Genomic DNA, 18,656 nt, shown 5'->3' with positions numbered 1-18,656 from the left:
TCAAGTATCAGGTGACATTAATTATAGATGCCTTGTGCGATGAGCCGTTTGTTTAGTGTGCCTGTAAAATTGGGCCATAGCTGTGAAGAGGAGTGGGTCAGCGAGGTTACACGTGAGCGCTGTGCCACCCTTTCTTTCCTGCTACCCTCCAATTTAGAGTCAGCACTCAAAAATAATAAGAGGAGTGGGAAAGAATTGGGAGCAAGAGCGAAAGAGAGTGGGAGGGTGAGAGACAACACAAGAGTGGGGATGCTGAATAAAACATAACAGAAGGAAAGAGATGGATGGATGACTGAGCAAGTTTTCCTCTACTCCTCTTTCTAAGCCAGCGCATACAGCACTGAGCACACCTGCATGCTCGCACGTAACACACCAGTAACACATCTGGTGTACGCTGCACATCCCACGTGCGCTCATACAGTGTGTATACTATGCATGCGTGTCTTTAGCAATTTCACCTGACACCAGACACGCCAGGGAAATTATCAGAATCATTTGCACATCTAGCTGCAGCTCGGCACGCCCGAGCAGGCTCTCCGTTCGCTCTCGCCACCCCTGGGTGAGTCTCCCTGGTCTAAGTGGTCCAGCTTCTGCCCCTGCCCAGCACCAGGGACCAGCTGGTCTGAGCAGGCTCTTATAATACTTCTGTTATTAGACTTGGGAAATGGAGACATTTAACACTGCTGCAGCTGAGACTAAAGCCCCACGGCCCTGTCTGTAAATTACATTGCTCTCACAAACAATCGCATTGAAATAAGGCCACTGAGGAAGGACGTTGGCTCTGTAAAATGTAGCCTTGATGACCTAGTTTCAGCAACTACCACCACTGCCTGTGTGCGTGAGTGCGTTTGATCATCTTCACCAAGTATCGCTAATCACAAAGTTTACCATTAAATATTCAACAGCTACGCAGGCTCATAACTCTTCGTGAATTAAAGGAATGCCTTTCAAGTCCTTCTGCCGTTGTAATTTGCTGCAGCGATCAAGCATAAAAGATTGGGTTTAATTGTGTGCTTTACCTAAAAAATATTCTCAGCCTCTTTGAAATCGGCTCCTCAACAGTTTCTGTCTGATCCTCCTGATCAGACCCTTCTGTAGCGCCCCAATCTCGACCAGGGCTGTTTGATGTTGTCTGAGCTGATGTGTGTTTGTTTGCAGTTGGACTTCTCCTATTGATCACAGCAGATTGGACCCAGTTTTGTTTGCTCAAGCGTGCAGACATTAGAGGACCTCCTCATTCTGATCACACCGCTGAGAGAAATATGGGCCGTAACAGCAGTAACGATGGGAAAACTCTCCCTTTTGTTTTTAGTCAGTATCAAAGGGATTCTGCAATAGCTCTCAGGTTTCCTTTATACTTTCCGTTTAGCATGGATATAAGCTGACAGCAGTTCAACCAAAGAAACATCACAGAACAAAGATTTACATATCTACAAATTCCTATAAATAATTCAGTAACACATATGTTTTAATTAGTTCTATGTATTAGAAATACTAAACTCCTCTAATCTATCACTTTGGTTTGGTTTGAAGCAGGTGATTTACTTTTTTGCTTCACATCCTGCTGAGGAGTCAATCAGGAAAAGGCGTGCACAAGGCATCCTTTTCAGACGTCTGAAACACCTCAACTTGCTGCTTTCAATATGGAGGAGCAGCGGCTGCACCCCGAGTCCCTCTTGATCGGCTGACCTCCTCCTATCTCTAAGGGAGAACCCAGCCACCCTTCAAAGGAAACTCATCTTGGCCACAGGTATCCACAACCTCATTCTATCGGTCACTACCCAGAGCTCGTGTCTATAGAAGAGGGTCATAGGAATGTAGCTTGACTACAACAGATCTGCCCCAATCCACCTGTCAATCTTACCCCTCACACTCACTTATTAAATAATATTCCCAAAATATCAGCCAAGCACAAAAAAGAAAGAGCAAATCTGTCTTGTTATTTAGCTTCTGGTATCAGTCACTCAAAAACCAAACAAAAAAAGAAAAACATCCATTGTGTGGTTCTTTTGATTGACAGATGGCCCAACACAGGCAGCTGGAGCCTGCTAGGCTTCAGCTCCACTACTTTGAGTCATTCAAAATGGACCTCATCAGAGTGTGTATGTGTGCTGCTGTTGGTGTCTTCTCAAGCATTTCTATTGGATTCTCATTTAATAACAGGCATGTGTTTTAAGTTCATCGGCACTATTCACTCTCACTTTGTCTTTCTTCTCCTTTATTTTATTTTTTTAAACTTCAGGCCTGTATTGTCATCTTAGTCGCCTGTGCATCTGGTGTAGTTTTTGATGGTTTTATTCTTCAACTTCATTGCTATCTATCCGCACACCCAGGCTCTGTCTTGTCTCACAGCGCCCTCTGGTGGTTGTTTGCAGTCATCAGACTCGGTACAAGCTGTAAACAGTGAGGGAGTGAGGGAAGGAGTGGGCAGGCGCGGATGTAATCAGGACTCGTTATTTTGGATCGACAGGCCCGATCCGTCTGCGAGGCCGCTGCGTGTCTCAGAACAACCGAGGCGAAGGAGCATCAGCCGGGCCGGCTCCTCCATTCAGTCCGGGGCGGTAAGTACGGAGCAGCACTGCTACTGTGGTTGATGTTCGTAGAATTTCTCCTCCAGGCCTGCTGAGACACTCCGCCATGAAAACAGTGACTCTGCTACAGTGTAGCATCATGTAGGTGCCCAGCATCCTGTTTACTAAAAGGCGTAGATGCTGCTTTATGTCCGTATTTGTTGCAATACCAACCATGTACCTCTAGAAAGAAGCATAAAAAGCCAAGACTGTACTAATAGAGCCATTAACGTGCTACCGAAAGCATATTGTTGTTTATGTTGGGCAGAGGCAGGTGTTTGTTTATAAGTGCATTTTATGGGTTGGGCCCACGTTTGTCTCCAGAGCTGCTTTGATTCTTCGTGTCATAGATTCAACATGTTGACATGATAGCATCACGCATTTGCTGCACATTTGTCAAATGCACATACATGATGTGAGTCGCCTCTTCCACCACATCCCAAAGGTGCTCTATTGGATTGAGATTATTGTGGAGGCCATCAGAGTACAGTGAGTACTCATTGTCATGTTCAAGAAACCAGTTTGAGGTGATCACAGCTTCGTGACGTGGATTGTTATCCTGCTGGAAGCAGCCATCAGTAGATGGGCACCCCGTGCCATCTACCCCGTGGACATAAAGGGATGAGAAGCAACAATACTTAAGTAGACTGTGGTGTTTAAATGATGCTGGGTTTGTACTTGTGGGCCCAAAGTATGCCTATAAAATATTCCTAACACCACGGCACGACCAGCAGTAGCTGTAAGCTTTGATACAAAGCAGGAGGGATCCATGCTTTCATGTTGTTTCTGGCAAATTCTCACACAACCGTCTGAATGTCGAAGAATCCAGACTCAAACAACCAGGCAATGTTTGTAATGGACAAACTGTAGCCTCAGCTTCCTGTTCTTAGCCAACAGGAGTGACAAACCGCATAGTCTTCTGCAGATGTGCCCAATCAGATACTTCAGAGATACTTTTCTGCATACCTTGATAACAAGTAGTTATGAGTCACTGCTGCATTCCTATCAGCTTGAAGCAGGCTGACCATTCTCCTCTGACCTCTGGCATCAACGAGGCATTTTCTCCCAGAGACCTGCTCACCAGATGTTTTCTCTTTCTTGGACTATACTCTATAAACCCTGGAGATGGTTGTGCCTGGCTGTGAGACTTTACAAAATAAGATATGTATTTATTTTTTATTAATGCATCATCACCCAACTGTTTTCCCAATTGTAAAGATCAGACCCTAAATAAAAAGGTTTTTATTCATCCATTTCTTTAATTGTACAACACATATACTTTATATAGCATCTGGTAAGTTAGATGCTGGCCATATGTGGTCCATGCTCAGAGCTTCTTTTAAAAAAATAAATAACTATAATAAAAAAAGAATAAACAGATAGTTAGTACCACACACAGCTCCGTGACTGCAGATGTAAATGTTCTGTAACCAGATTTGAAATACATTGTCATATAATGGATATCCAATCAATAATAATTAATATGATGACTCAATAATAATAGTAGCTGAATAAGGTAACCATATGCAATAGCTTCTCTGTGAAAGGAAGGAGAAGCGAGGTACACTGGTTCTTACATGTTATATCTCTAACCAGTTTCTCTAGCAGGCTGGTAGTGCTGTTGTATGCTCGCTTCAGAGAGCTCCCCAAATGAAGTGCTTAACTTTATAAAGAACCAGTGAGCCAGCTGCGGCCACTACTGCGCAATAACTGAGTGAACTACAGCTTCATAACACCCAGGCAGCGATTTTCATTCTTTCTAACTGACTGCGGCCTTCTAAAACATTAAACAGTGCCTACGTCTTTCTCTGCTGCATGTCCTTCTACTGCTTAATGTCTTTTCCCAGAAATCCTCATGCATCAAAAACTCTGCTTGTCTCTGTGTCTTTCTGTACAGCGGTCCCTGCATCACTGACACTGCCTCAGAGCTGGGATACACTTCAGTGACACCATGCACTTCGTGACCACACCTGCTGCGGTGCTGTGTCTGCTGGCTGGGGCATCGGTGGCCATTCACGCCCCTGAGACAGGTAAGGAGGGCAGCATGGAGCCAGGGGACTCCACAGGGCTCAACAGCGGTCAGTTTTAATAAAAAGCAAAGATTTAAAGGTCAGGTTTGTGAGAGCAGACAGCAAATAACATGTCAGAGGGATTCAGTGCTAAGAAAGTCAGGTCAGTCGTTTTATGGAGCAGACGTCTTGGCGCTGGGTCAGTGAGATGCTGCTTATTTGGCTTATATTAAGTTAATGGTTAATGATCTGTTTAGTACTTCTAAGCTATATTGAGTCTTTGATGCTATGATATCTGAGACCTTGTGTGTCCCCTCAGTTTTTTTGGACAAGGAGCAGGCAACCTCCTTAATCTCCCGTCAGAAGAGAAATACACCTTCCACTCTGGAGCAGGCTTGCATGGAGAAGGTGTGCAGCTACGAGGAGGCCAGAAAGTTCTTCCAAGACACATACCGCACGGTGAGCCCACTGTTAATCCCCTCCTCATTTCCTCAAACCTCCTTTGCGCCTCTGTTTGTAAAGAGAGCCACTGTGCAGCTCCAGCTGTTTACTTATGCCGTGTTATTTCTTCTCCAGGATATCTTCTGGTCAGTCTACGTTGGTAAGTGCATTATTAAAAGGATTGTCCATTACTGCCTATGCATTAGCACTGCATTACAGCTTATTAACTTCTCCGTGTTCAGATGGAGATCAGTGCGCAGAGAAGCCCTGCAAGAATGGAGCCATGTGTTCAGACAGCGTTGGAGGCTTTGATTGTGTCTGTAAGTCGGGTTTCACTGGAGCCCTCTGCGAGAAAGGTGAGAAGGAGACAGCAGGATTTCGCACGTGAACATCATTTTTGATTTGATTTGCAACTTCTGCAAGCTTTCCACTTTGTCACAATGCAGACGAGACTCTGTGCACTCTGGAAAAGGACCAGGGCTGCTCTCAGTTCTGTAAACCAGGCTACATATCCTACGAATGCTCCTGCGCCCGCGGGTGGAAGCTCAACACAGACAAGAAACAGTGTGTGCCTCAAGGTACGTCTGTCATGTATTGAAATTGCTTTTTTCTGCATGTTCTTTGTTCGAGTTTGAAAAAAAAAAAAAATCTGTGTTTTATGCCTGTGTCTATTATTTACTGAATAACATGGCAGATTACTAGTTGCCAGTGATTGTGGGTGGTGGAAAACCTTTGGCAGTACATCAAAACAATACATAAAGGTTATCCATCCATCTTCTGCCACTTATGTGGGTCTGCAACAAAAGCCGTCTAAGCATAAATGCACAGACCCACTCAGTGAGCCACCTCCTCCAGCTCTTCCAGGATCACTAAGGCCAGCTGAGATATATATATATATAATAAATAATCTCTCCATTGTGTTCCTCTTTGTAGGAAATAACAGAAATACTTCACCTAGGAAGCACCACAGTAGATATACTAAGGACTCCTCGATGTGGAGTGGTAGTGGCTCCACTCTGTGGCCCTCCTGAATGACAGAGCTCCTCTTGCTGTCTCCAAGGGAGAACCCAGCCACCCTGCCGAGGAACCTCTTTTCCATTCTTTGCATCCAAAATCTCATTCTTTCTGTGACTACAAAGATTTTGTGGCCGTGTGTGAGGCCGAGAATGTAAATCAATCAACACTTAACTGTGACACTTCGCTCTCTCTTCAGATATACTCATTTTACTTTCACTGCTGAAACTGCACCAATGCATCTGTCAGTCTCCCCGCTCCACCCTTATGAACAAGACCCTGACATATTTGAACTCCCTCTCTCAGGTACCAGTTTTTCCCTGACCTGAAGTGGGAATCGTGGCCTCAGACTAGGAGGTGCTATCTGTCATTTTTGCTGCTTCACACTTGGCTGCCTAACTGCCCCAGTGCGAGATGCATGTCACCTACTAATGAAGCCAGAAGAGAGGTGATGCTGAGGCCACCAAAGGCCAAGTGGTGGAGGCCACCCTCCACCACTTGGCTGTGTTTAGAAATTCTGTGACCATTTTTACACTGCATAAAAATGAGGTCACACCAGGGTACCGCAGTCGATTTAGCATCTCTGCTTAATCTGACAATCTGTCTTTGGGTTGTGGGAAGAGGCTGGAATACTGGGGAAAACCCACAGGGACAGTGAAAATATGCCAGCTTCACACAGCCTCCAACCAACCAGCATTGTTGCCTCAAAGCAACATTGCTGTTATCAGGTACTATGGAGGACCCCTACACCTCCATAGTGCCTCATGAAGAGCTGAATTTATTACAGCACGAGGGATCGAAGTGAAAATGGCGTTTAGAGCAGGAAAAAACAGTTTTCTCTTAGAGGGCATAGACAAGAGACCCATCTGCCCATGTTTGTTTACTTTTTCAGTCATTTTTCTAACATTGTGCCGCTTACATGATGCTGTCAAAGATATAATCAAGACACCCATCCAGCCAGCTCAGATGAAAAGAGGATTTCTGATATTTCCCCACAGACTGCTTTGTTGACTACAAAAGCTATTGCTAAATATGCCCGTCGTACTTCAAAAATAATGTAGTCAAAGAAATAATCATAATCATCTCCTTCTGTCAGTCGAGTACCCCTGCGGTAAGGCGGTCCGTCTACAACAGTTGCAAGGCAAATTGTCCAGAATCAGCACCAGCAACCCTGAAGGAATTGCCTGTTCGTCATCAGAATGTCCGTGGCAGGTAGGAGGACACTTGTTAACATAAAGACACAATGATTTCAGTGTATGAGTGTGCGTTTCTCAAAGGCATGAATAAGAGATGCAGGGTCTTAACTGTCGTGCTGTTTGCAGGCTGTTCTGGTGAGTTCAGAGTCTGCAGGTTTCTGTAGCGGAGTCATACTGAAGGAGAACTTTGTCCTGACTACAGCTCAGTGTGCCAAAAAATACACATCCTTCCAGGTGGTTGTTGGTGAGTAAACAAAGATTATACAAACACTGCAAGTAGGTAGTGATTGATATGTATTGTACATTTTATAATACATAAATTAGTTTTCCATTGCCCCCCAAAAATGTAATCTAAAATAATTAAAAAAAATGTACATAATATGTATACAAAATGTTTAAGTATAGATTCAAAAGGGGGGTGTTTGCATTTGTAATGATTTCCATCCTGTATGAAGGAAATCAATAACATATCCTCCTGAGAACCAGCCAATTAGTTTATGTCCTCTGTAATAGACATTTGTTTTCTGTCTTTATATCTTCAGACTCATTTAAGCTACCCTACTAAATCCTGATGTGTTAAATAGAGGACATCTTGGGCTTTCCATTGATATCTCATGTGTTTGGGTGACCTCTTTCAGCTCCAAAGAGGAAGGACATGACAAAAAAATTAAATCCGACGATTAATTTTCCCCTCGGTTCTCAGGAGGATAAATAATAACAGTACCATAGACGTTACTGTGTGTGGAGGGACCTATCCAAGCTTTCCTTTCAGATTCAGAACAAATTTGTCTCTTTCTTGGTTTATGTTACATGTCCACCTGTGATGATATATTATCATTTTTTAATGGCATGAAAACACATACATGTCAGCACATTGTATAGAAGCCAGCATGTGCCTTAAAATATAAATATTTAAGTGAAAAGTCTTTTCAGTCAGCAGACGCAGCACAGTTTAGGTTTATATCTGAAGAAAGCACAAGACTTCTGGAAACAGAATAATAAGATAAAGGTGGAGATAACTGGCCAGAATGCACAGCATTGTGTTTGGTGAAAACCAAACACAGCATATCAGCACAAACACTCACAGTAAAAACAGTAAAAACTGTTTTATTATCAAAGACCGACATTTATTTAGATCACATTGTCTGCTCAGAACAAATAGCATTTACCTAAATAAACACAAATCCACAAATTGAAAAATTCTACCATTTTATAATCGTTGTTAAATAAAATTATAGAATAAATCGATCAAAAAAAGAAGTTTCCAAAATTGTCACTTTATAAATCATGAATATTACATCAGCAAATTAGTGTTTATTTAAATATGGTTTCTTTTGCTGTTTTAAAATGTAATAAAATAATTATAATCTAATAATAATAATAATAATAATAATAATCAAGCTATTAATATAATAATTGCAACAGCTCTGCACTGAACTCGAGCACAGAAGTGCAGTAAATCTTGTGCTGCATGCTGGTTTTTCGATTTTTAGAACTTTTAACATCATCGCCCTTCCTTATCTCCTGCACAGGTAAAGACAGCAGCAGTAATACTGACCAACAGACGCTGTATGTTAAAGTGATTCATGTCCACCCGCGCTATGTGGAAGGTCGCCCTGAAAACGACCTGGCTGTGATTGAGCTCCGCGACCGCATCATCTTTAAAAGACACATGATTGCTGCCTGTCTGCCAGAACGAGACTTTGCTGAGAGCGTTTTGATGGCAGGTGACTACACAACAGTGGTCACTGGCTGGAAGGAACCACAGCAGGGGTCTGCTTTCCAGGGCTCGCTCACTCTTAACACCCTGGTGTACAACAAGCTTCCCATGTGTCTGGAAACTCACGGAAACTTGATGACCAACAAGATGGGCTGCACTGCACCTCGTGAGAACGCCGGCTGCACCATGAGCTCCGGCAGCCCCCTGCTCACCCTGTACAGGGACGTGTTCTTCCTCACTGGTGTGGTGAGTCAGCCAACAGGGGCCGACTGCAGCAAAGGATACATCTTCCAGAAGGTGTCGCGCCACCTCGGCTGGCTGCGGCAAAGAATAGGTTCACGTTAGGAGCGGTAGTCAGAGAGCACACTGAGGTTATTGATCATGGAATAGGATAATACAGGTTAATAAATAATAAAACAGGGAAACTGAATATTTTCCTCCTTCTAACTTAGTCTCTTCTTTATCCTTGTCCTTGTGTATTTAAAAAATTTAAATAACTAACGTAACATATATGCTGTCATCTCCGTTCCTCTTTGGTGTGTCTCGTTTATCCACAAGGTGGCTCTCTGGTTACATAAAGACAGAAGCTTTCATTACATGTATCCTACAATTACAGCAGAAACGGTGAGAGATGTGTGAATTATTCAGCATGTGTTTTGTGATGTGGACGTACCGTTTTAATAACCTCTGAGCGCTGTACTCGTTGACATGCACCTTATAAGACTATTACTCATCACTGTTGTATGAATGTAATAAAGTGTAACACCACACCTACTGTCAGCTCTGTCATTGTGGTTATAAGAGGTTATAATTATTTCAGAACTTTACATATAAAGCTTGAGATGTGCCATAGTTTGTGGGAGATCATCAAACACAAGAACGTGGGCATTACTATTAATGTCAAATGAATATACAGGACTGTGCAAAAGTCTTGGGCTGATCCCTGTTTCTTTATTATTCTTCAGCACAGTCTGAACTCTCTTAGGCTGTTTCTTCTAATTTCTTTAAGGAGTGTTCAGGAATAGGTCTCCAGGTTTCTTGAAGAACATTCAAAGCTTTTCTTTGGATGTTGGATTCCTTTTGTTCCTCTATCTGTCAAGAAGATAGCAGTAATGTTGAGGTCCAGGTTCTGTGGAAGCCAATCCATGACTGATAGTGTTTCAGTGTATGTTTTTTCCATCCAGTTATGCTTTTTACAGCATTGGCAGTGTATTTGGGGTCATTGTCATGTTGAAAAAGGAAATTGTTCCCAATCAGATACTTTCCAGATGGATGATCGTACTTTTCTGTGTTCATAATTCCATCAATTTTGACAAAGTCTCCAACAAATGCAGTTCCAAACCATGACAGAGTCTCCCATGTTTTACAGATGGCTGTAGATACTCACTGTTCTATCTCTGTCCTGACTTCCTCTGTACAAATTGACCAAAAATGTCTAATTTGGATTAATCACACCATAAGACTTGTTGCCACTCATTTACAGTCCAGTTCTCCCCACTTCCCTTTCCTAAGTATCGCTGCTGGAGAGCCATCCTTGCATTGAGACCAACTGAAGGGCCAGATCCATCTCTCAGGTCCTGTTCATGCTTGGACAACTCCTAGGTCAGTGTTAAGAAACACTCCTCTGAAAATTAGCAGGTACAACAAGTGTAGTGAAAATCTGTAAAAAAGCAGCCAATGTCCAAAGAAAAACTTTGGAAGACCTTCAGAAAGCCTGGAGGATTGTTGCTCTGGCTCCTTGGAAGTAAAATATAAAGAAATGACGGGTGGCTCAAGACTTTTGCCCATTACTCTCTAATACATCAACAACAGCAAAGAATCTAAAATTACGAATTAATACTTAAAATATAATTCTGCCACACCAACCACATTTCCACCACGTTTCATATTGAAGCTCTGTGATGCTGTGCTTTGAACACATCTTTACATCAGCATGCTAACACGGTAACAGCATGCTGTTTATCATGTAGAACCAAGACTAACATGTTAATTCAGCATATTAGCATAGTATTTGCTCATTAGCACTACCCACTCTGGCTGATGGGGGTATCATTAGTTTTGTGGCCATTTGGTTAGAAGCCAAAGTGTCATCAGGGTCATCGTCTTCATGGTCTGATGAAGAGCAGGTGTGCAAGTGGCTTCTTGCGGTATGCGAGCTTTCAGCCCAACACCTTTTCTGTTTTTTAAACATTAAAGTTGGCAATACAGAAACGCTCAAAATAACAACCACTGCAGCCTGAATTACTTTACTTTGATCAGTGATCAGCACACTATCTCAGAAAACTACTTGACTACATTTATGACGTCAGATCAAGACTTTTAGTTTCGTTATGAGGGATGATTTACACATTCGCTCGACAACCAAAAGGTCTCTGGATCGACTCCAGCTGGAGATGCAAATCTCTGTTGGGGTTACATCATGAAGGGGATCTGGTGTAAAAACTCATGTTGACCTAGGAGACAAGAGGAGAGCTGAAAGTATCTCATTCTTATAAAGAGGAATCATTACCTGTCTGTGTTTGTAGCAGGGGAAAACAAGGCGCACATGTGGTCAGGTTGCTTGTCCATCACAGGCTGACAGACAACCACAGAGCTGTGTGTATGGTTGTCTGTCAGCCTGTGATGGACTAGCATTGCTGGCTGGTGGACCACAGCCTGTTTAGAATCAGCTTGCCTTTGGACTTTAGTTAGGAATCCAAAGTCCCTGGAGAGAAACCAAGCATGGGAAGGGCACAAAAACATGCATGCTCTGCAAACAACATGCAAACAACCAGATTAGCTATTTAATGCACTACTGTGCCATCCTCAGGGTAGAAGCTCCTCGGGAAGGGAGGAGTGAAGTGCAACATATTATACTGCTAAAACAGCTCCCAGTCCACACAAAGAGTCACCATCTTCCACCATCCGCCATCTGCAAATAAATAAAAAATGCACAAGTCACATTAACTGTATGAAAAACAACCTGACAAGCAAAACCAAAATCAAAAGCTCAGAAAGTAGTGAGATTTCAAGACGTGATCTTCCCACAAAATAGCAGGATGTTTAGAAAATTAATTTCTCTAAAGTAAAATATTTAATGGGACCGTGAGGCAAAATTAAAAGTATGTTTGAGAACAAGTACAAAGTCTTGAAGCTGACAGACTTGAGGGAATCAGGGCAGTTATTTTACACGTAAACTAATTTACAGGCATGTTGGTTTGTGTTTAAATATGACGCTTTGGGGTGTGAGTTAAAGCGTTAAATTTGCAGTTTGCATAATTTACATACCACAGTAGCGGACTATTGACAATCTGACAATCTAAATGTCTAATATACCCCTTTCCCCCCACTTAGACAATATTAGCTTACCCTCACTGTCACATACCCCTGTGTTGTCTGGCAACATTTTCCCACAGAGCCTCTCCCTCTACAGTCTTCTCACAGCCTCCCTGGTGAACAAGGCCAGGCCCATGTCACAGAGGCAGAGAAAAGGAGAGGCAGAAGAATGGCCAAGAGAGAGGGTAGGAGACGCCACATAACAACAAAAACCTGGCCTGCCACTTTTGATTGGAAGCTTGAAAAGGACAGCTCGGAAAGCTGGGGCCCACGTTGGCTGTTGCTATGGCACTCACCTAGGAGATGGCTCCTTGCTCCCAAAAATGGCAGCGCTCCTTTTGCTGGGCCGTCCAGCAGAGATTCATGTGAGCAGAGCTCCTTCCTTCCTGAGTCTGGTCCCGCTCTCTCGTTCTGACAGTTCCGTTTATGTGATCGAGCTCACAGAGCCGTTCAAAAACACACACCGAGCAAGGTGTAGGCTAAGGAGTGCAGCTCTCCTCTGAGCTGCAGAACTGTGAAATGTATCAGTTACATATCAAACAGTCACTGCATCTTACCTCAAACCTCAAATCTGAGCAAATGGGGAGACGAGGACGTGATGGGAATGCTGAGAGGGAGGAAGATGTTTGAGAAGTAAAGTGCTGAGGTGCAGAAATGGAGAAGGACTCAAAGATGAAGAGCAGCAGATGAAGAGATTTGCTGTGTTGATACAGAAGAGATGACTGCTATTGTGCTGATGGATTGATGGACTTAAAGTATATTAGATATGAATGAAACATTAACAGGGCTGTTATTACTTAGGGAAGCTTTTACTCTACACAAATCAAATGTTACTTTTATTGGACAGGTTTGCTGTGCACTGTTATTCAGACTACACTGTGTCAGTGGTGTGTGTTTGCATCTGGCCAGGGTACTAAATCAGTAACACCCCCAAACCCAAAGAGCATTTGCATGCTGTGACCCCAAATCCTTGCTAGTGTGTGCAAGAACATGCATGTAAGTATGCATAACACATGGATGCTTTTTTGGGGATGGGGGGTCGACATCAAATGACAGACTTTAGGAAGGATTATCTGTCTGTGTGGTGTCTGATCCACACATGGGGGGTTAGCATTATGTCTGCACACTGAAGGCAGATTGACTGTGTTAAAATCTGATGGGCTTTGCATGCAATCTGTAAAGGCATCCCTGTGATCTCGTCCAATAATCCCCCACCCCAAAATCCATGTCCCCAATCTTTTCTCACTTCAGGACTTCACACATACGGAGAGCTCTCCAGTCAGATTGGGTGAAAAAAAGGAAAAGAAAAACAAAAGCTTTCCCCCTCCACCCAACCCCGCCCCTAACCTACCCCTATGCAAACTCATCCGCACGCCAAACACAGTAGCTTCTACTTCATTGGGTAATTGTGCAGAAGAGTGGAGGTAACATGAGACCTCGAGAGGTTACAGCTAGGGCTGAAAGAAGTGTTTGAAAGAGAAAATATGAGACAGGCTGTAGACTTTTATATAACTCTGCAGCAGTCTCCCTGATATCAGCTCAGCTGTTTGTCTACAGCCATGCTAGTGCTTCTGTGAGGCTGTTTGTGCTAAATACATCAGCGTGTTCACAGTGACTATAATGAGGGTATAATGCTTACTATGTTTACCATCATGCTCGCATGCTAACATATGCTGAACAGAAGAAATGCTACAATTATATAGTTACATATACTGGATCTCCCAAATACAAGCAGTTGAATAGGAAAAGCACTCAAAGCTGTAGGTATGTGTAAGGAACCTTCGACAGTTCATAAAAACTACAGAGCTGTCAACAAATTGCTGAAATATCCCTCAAAATCTAATTTAACTAACAGTCACAGTGAGCCAAAACAAGCAGTGTTATTGGGATTAAAGGGAAAGTGCCAAAAACTGGAATTCCTGCAATGGCCACACGAGGCTGGATCCAAAACTAAAGAATCATGTTAAAAATGGTCATATTTACAACAGAAATTAACATACATCCAGTTATCCAGGCACCCATCCATTTTTGTTAACTTCTTATCCAATCCATGTTAATCAGTTTAACTTCAGCAGCACACTAAATGATTTTGGTCACTAGAACTAATTATCCCAGTCACAACATTTGAATTATGGTTACATTTTAACATTTTGGAGCTGCTACAAGTTTATCTAGGCTTGTAGATATGCCTAGTTAAGGATGTGATTGCCTTGATTGACAAGTGGGTGTGATTTAATTTTGTTGACTATATTCGGTTGCACTAAAAACATTCAAGAGGTCTGCTGTTCAGCTTTTTCCAGTAAGTGTTTTATTTTTTTTTATTATTTTTTGTTCTTTTTTTCCCAGCTGTCTGAAGGCTTCAACATAGAGTAATGCCATAATGACAATATCCATCGTTTATATACAGTCTCTAGATAAACTGTAAACTACCATAAACTAAATAGAAACACTAAGAGTCAATTAATAAACTTTTCAGTTCTTATCATTTTGCTAACATTGTCAGATATGTGGGATAAACATGGAGCACAGCTGGGGAGGATGGCAGCATTGCAAGTTTTTTTATTGTTTTCATTGTTTTCAGACTGCATGGGTCAACATGCCAAACAAGCACACTTTCCATTGTACCACATATCACACACATACATTACAATATGAATTATTTTTTAACATATAAGAGGTAAAAATGTTCAATCCTGTAAACTACTCACAACATCAGACCACCATCCTTTAGTCCCTGTGTGCAGCAAATTCATTGACAGCACTGATTAAAGTCCTGGCAGTTTTCTCCTCCTGCTATATTCTCTCCTTCCTCTTTTGAGCACTACTTTATTTTTTTCTACTTTTTTACTACTCTGTGTTATTTCTGATAATAAAAGATCATTAAGACACTGCAACTTTAGGACACACCTACAAAAAACCAAACAAATTAACACAAGATCTTAATGAATTTGACAGCACCGGCAACGTTTCTATATTTGCTTTTCTTTTGTCTACTCCCGTGGGCTTCCTGTAGTTGCAGGTCTTCTGAAACCAGACCCAGTCCTTGAAACAGGCTTTAAAAACAATATGTCACTTTCAGCTTGTGGGCGCAGTGACTGTGGATGATAGAGGAGGAAAGGTAAATCCTGGAGCTGCCTTTATTCCCCTGACCTCACCCTGACCTTGCAAAGGTTAAACCATAAAGCCACTGAGAAACCCGAGGAGCTGAAAGAAAGATCTCCAAAGCTCACTGGGTGAAAACGAGCACACAAAAGTCCCTGTTGTGGTCTTTGAAGAGGTCAGATAAGAAGAGGTGTGTGTGTGTGTCTTTGTTCAGAGTATCCTGATATACTGTATTGTTTTAAGATGACATGACTAGTTGACATTTAGATGATCTTTGCCATTAATCCTCTTTCTTCGGGGCAAGGTTACCTCAGAAGGCCATGACCTCTCAGGTTTAAGGAGGGTTTATGTCAATGTGGTGGACAGATAGGTCTGGATTATGTGCAGAATGTACAACCTTTGGTGATGTAGTTTGCAATTTGCTTAAAGTTAAGGCTATGATGAGAGCAGTATTTAAAAAATAAATAAATAAAGGAGGGGCTGAGATATCTTAATATTTATTCCAAAGTATTGGTTGAATATGAGTGATGTAATCCAACTGTTAAAAACCTGTCTTTACAAGGTGCAAAAACCACCCTTCTACAGCAGGCATTCTGTTGAACGTACACATTACAGGAACACTTTTTAATCAGAGTATAGCATCAAGTCAGCTAATCTTCTGGGATATTGATCTTGTTAGTTAAGAAGCAGAGGGGGTTGTTAATCAGTTTCAGCTGCTTTGGTGTTAATGAAATTAGCAACAGGTGCACTAGAGGAGCAACAATGACACGACGCCCAAACCAAGAATGGTTTTACAGGTGGAGGCCACTGATATTTTCTCACTGCTCGTGTTTTCTGGCTGTTTCTTCACTAGTATTGCATTTGGAGGTTGCACAGATAGTCCAACTCTTCCACCATGCTGCATTGATTAACTCATTCACTGCCATTGACGTCTATAGACGTCAATGGCAGTGGGGATTTACCTGATTTGAAAATGGCTGGCAGTGAATGAGTTAAGTGTCAGAAGGTTTGCTATGTTTCCCGGCACAGTCTCGAGAGCGTGGAGCTAGGAAACATTGTGTTGCCTGTAACATCGGTTTTGTGGTTGGTCGGTGATGGTCTGGGGAGGCTTATTCATGTCGTGATGCACAGACTGCAACAGGCATTTGAAGGATGAAGTTCTTGGACCCGGTGTGCAGTGGGTCCTGGGTTCTTCGTGGTGCATAATAACACCCGGTCTCATGCTGCAATAAAAGTTTGGCAAAACAGACTAGCCTGCCTCATCCTTTTTTCACTTATATTTTCATTGTTGTCTTTAAATTCAGCCCTCTGTAGGTTGATAACTTTTATATCTATCAAACTATGTGGCATCCTTTCATTCCATATCAGTACGGATATCCAGCAAGGTTTTTTTTTCCTACTAAGGTCCGATGTGTTTTCAGGGTGTTCCTTTAATGTTTTTGAGTATATTTTTTGTTAGAAGCATTCAAGGCCAACTCCAAGGATTGGGTGTAGTTATACAGGTAAACCAGAGGAGCAAGACTGTAACAAAACGACACAATATAGATCAACTTCAACATTTCACCTTCTGTTTAGAAGTTATTGAATAAAACCTCATAGATATTTGTAAATATACACAATGTAAGAGTTCAGCCAAGGTTTTTTCCTCACCAGACACCCCGCCTAGCACACTTCACATCCTTTGTCCCTGTTTGATATTTTTCAGCCAGTTTAAAATAGGAAGTGCGGCTGGAAACAAAGTGTTCTTTAAAATTAGACTCTTCCCGCTAATTTTGGACACCTGCATCCTGCCATAGTTAATACATCCTGTGTGGTCATGGACTCTCATTCAGACGCTCGTCACTGGAAACAGATGCAACATATGTTCTGTATGTCAGCCACCCTGCTGTCACTGTGAGGCTTATTGTGTGCAACCCAGCGGGGCCTTGACAAGGCAAAGCAATCTCTGACCAGCATGCAGGCACTGTAACATACTGTATATGCGATATAATGAACAAACCAATAGAAATTATGACCGACACAAGGAGGATTATAACTCAGAGTCAGAGCCAAAGTTAGTCTAACTGCCTGTCAGTAATGTTATATCAGAGCACGATTGAGACTCACACTGATCCAGAGTTGCCTTGTCACCCTCTATGAATACTTAAGCAGGAATTTTCCACTGGGTGCTTTCATCTGAGCCTCACTGTAGATGTAACTGCACCTATTCTGTTACAGTCTTTGCTTAATTTATTCAGCAAGTTGTAGATCGAGACTGCGTTTGAAAAAGAGCGACTATAAAGCCTGCACAACATAACGTCAAGACAAATTACTCACACAAAGCACTCACTGTACAACATCAATCACAAACTCAAAGAGATTCAAGGACCTACATACATAACGCAAAAGAATTAACCTAAACTCTTATAATTAGGTGCTATGGTTATCACCTCAACTGAAAAAAAGATGATAAATAAGTAAATCAGCAACATATAAACCACAGCAATTTGAGTTTATTACATATAACAAATATAATAAATAGACCGAAATCAGGAAATTTAGTTTTTGGTTTGAATTTGTTTGAAATGTTGTGTCACATTTGACCTCTGACCTCTCCTTCAAGGTCAACAGTTGGATCTGAAGGGGAATGTGACAATAATGCTATATAGAGCTATTTAAAACTATGTTTCTTACTGCTATTGTTTGTATTGTGAATATATGAGTATACAGGGAACGATATATTGGGATTCTAAATATCACGTTACTTATGACCTCTGACCTCTTCTTCAAGGTCAAATTAGGTCAAACTTTCATAAAATGCATTTTATCTTTAAAATTTGTCAGGGATTCTAAATATTGTGTCATAGTTTGCATCCGTATCATGTGACATTTGATCTCTGACTTCACTTTTACATTTCATATCTGCCTTTCCTTCAAACTGACCCCAAAATGTGTTATATCTTTAAAAAAGTATTGTCAACAGAAACTACTACTTAGGACTTACTAATATTATATAAAAAGCTCAAGTTATTCATGTATTCATGTTCTTATTTATCTACTTATCATACAAATCAATTCCTATTATCTGCAACGCCCTAACGCAATCAGCTATCATCTAATGATAATCTTAGTGCACACAACAGGAGGTGCCTCCCTACGCTCCTTATAGCCTTCCTGTTGCTCCCAAAGACTCTCAGCAGTTCCCAGATTATCTTACAGTACTCTAATGAAACTATGTTTAATTTTAGAGTGACAGACAGGTTTATCCCTTGGACTTTTTAGCCTACCACAATTAACGAATTCCTTGGGA

At 41.9% G+C, this 18,656-nt stretch overlaps 1 protein-coding gene across 1 annotated transcript; it reads left to right on the top strand.

Annotated features, from left to right (window-relative positions):
• Positions 1-2,409: 2,409 nt before the first annotated feature.
• proza (protein Z, vitamin K-dependent plasma glycoprotein a) lies at positions 2,410-9,720 on the top strand. Its single transcript, XM_040050724.1, has 9 exons — positions 2,410-2,561; positions 4,468-4,600; positions 4,899-5,038; positions 5,156-5,180; positions 5,263-5,376; positions 5,467-5,598; positions 7,131-7,246; positions 7,357-7,474; positions 8,763-9,720. The coding sequence occupies exons 2-9, from the start codon at positions 4,522-4,524 to the stop codon at positions 9,293-9,295; spliced, it is 1,257 nt and encodes a 418-aa protein (XP_039906658.1). The 5' UTR covers positions 2,410-2,561; positions 4,468-4,521; the 3' UTR covers positions 9,296-9,720.
• The last annotated feature ends 8,936 nt before the right edge of the window (positions 9,721-18,656 follow it).

Source organism: Simochromis diagramma, unplaced genomic scaffold, assembly GCF_900408965.1.
Source record: "Simochromis diagramma unplaced genomic scaffold, fSimDia1.1 OVJJ01000321.1, whole genome shotgun sequence".
NCBI lineage: Eukaryota > Metazoa > Chordata > Actinopteri > Cichliformes > Cichlidae > Simochromis > Simochromis diagramma.
The sequence above is the reverse complement of the archived record's forward strand: the minus strand, read 5'-3'. Positions and strand labels throughout refer to the sequence as shown.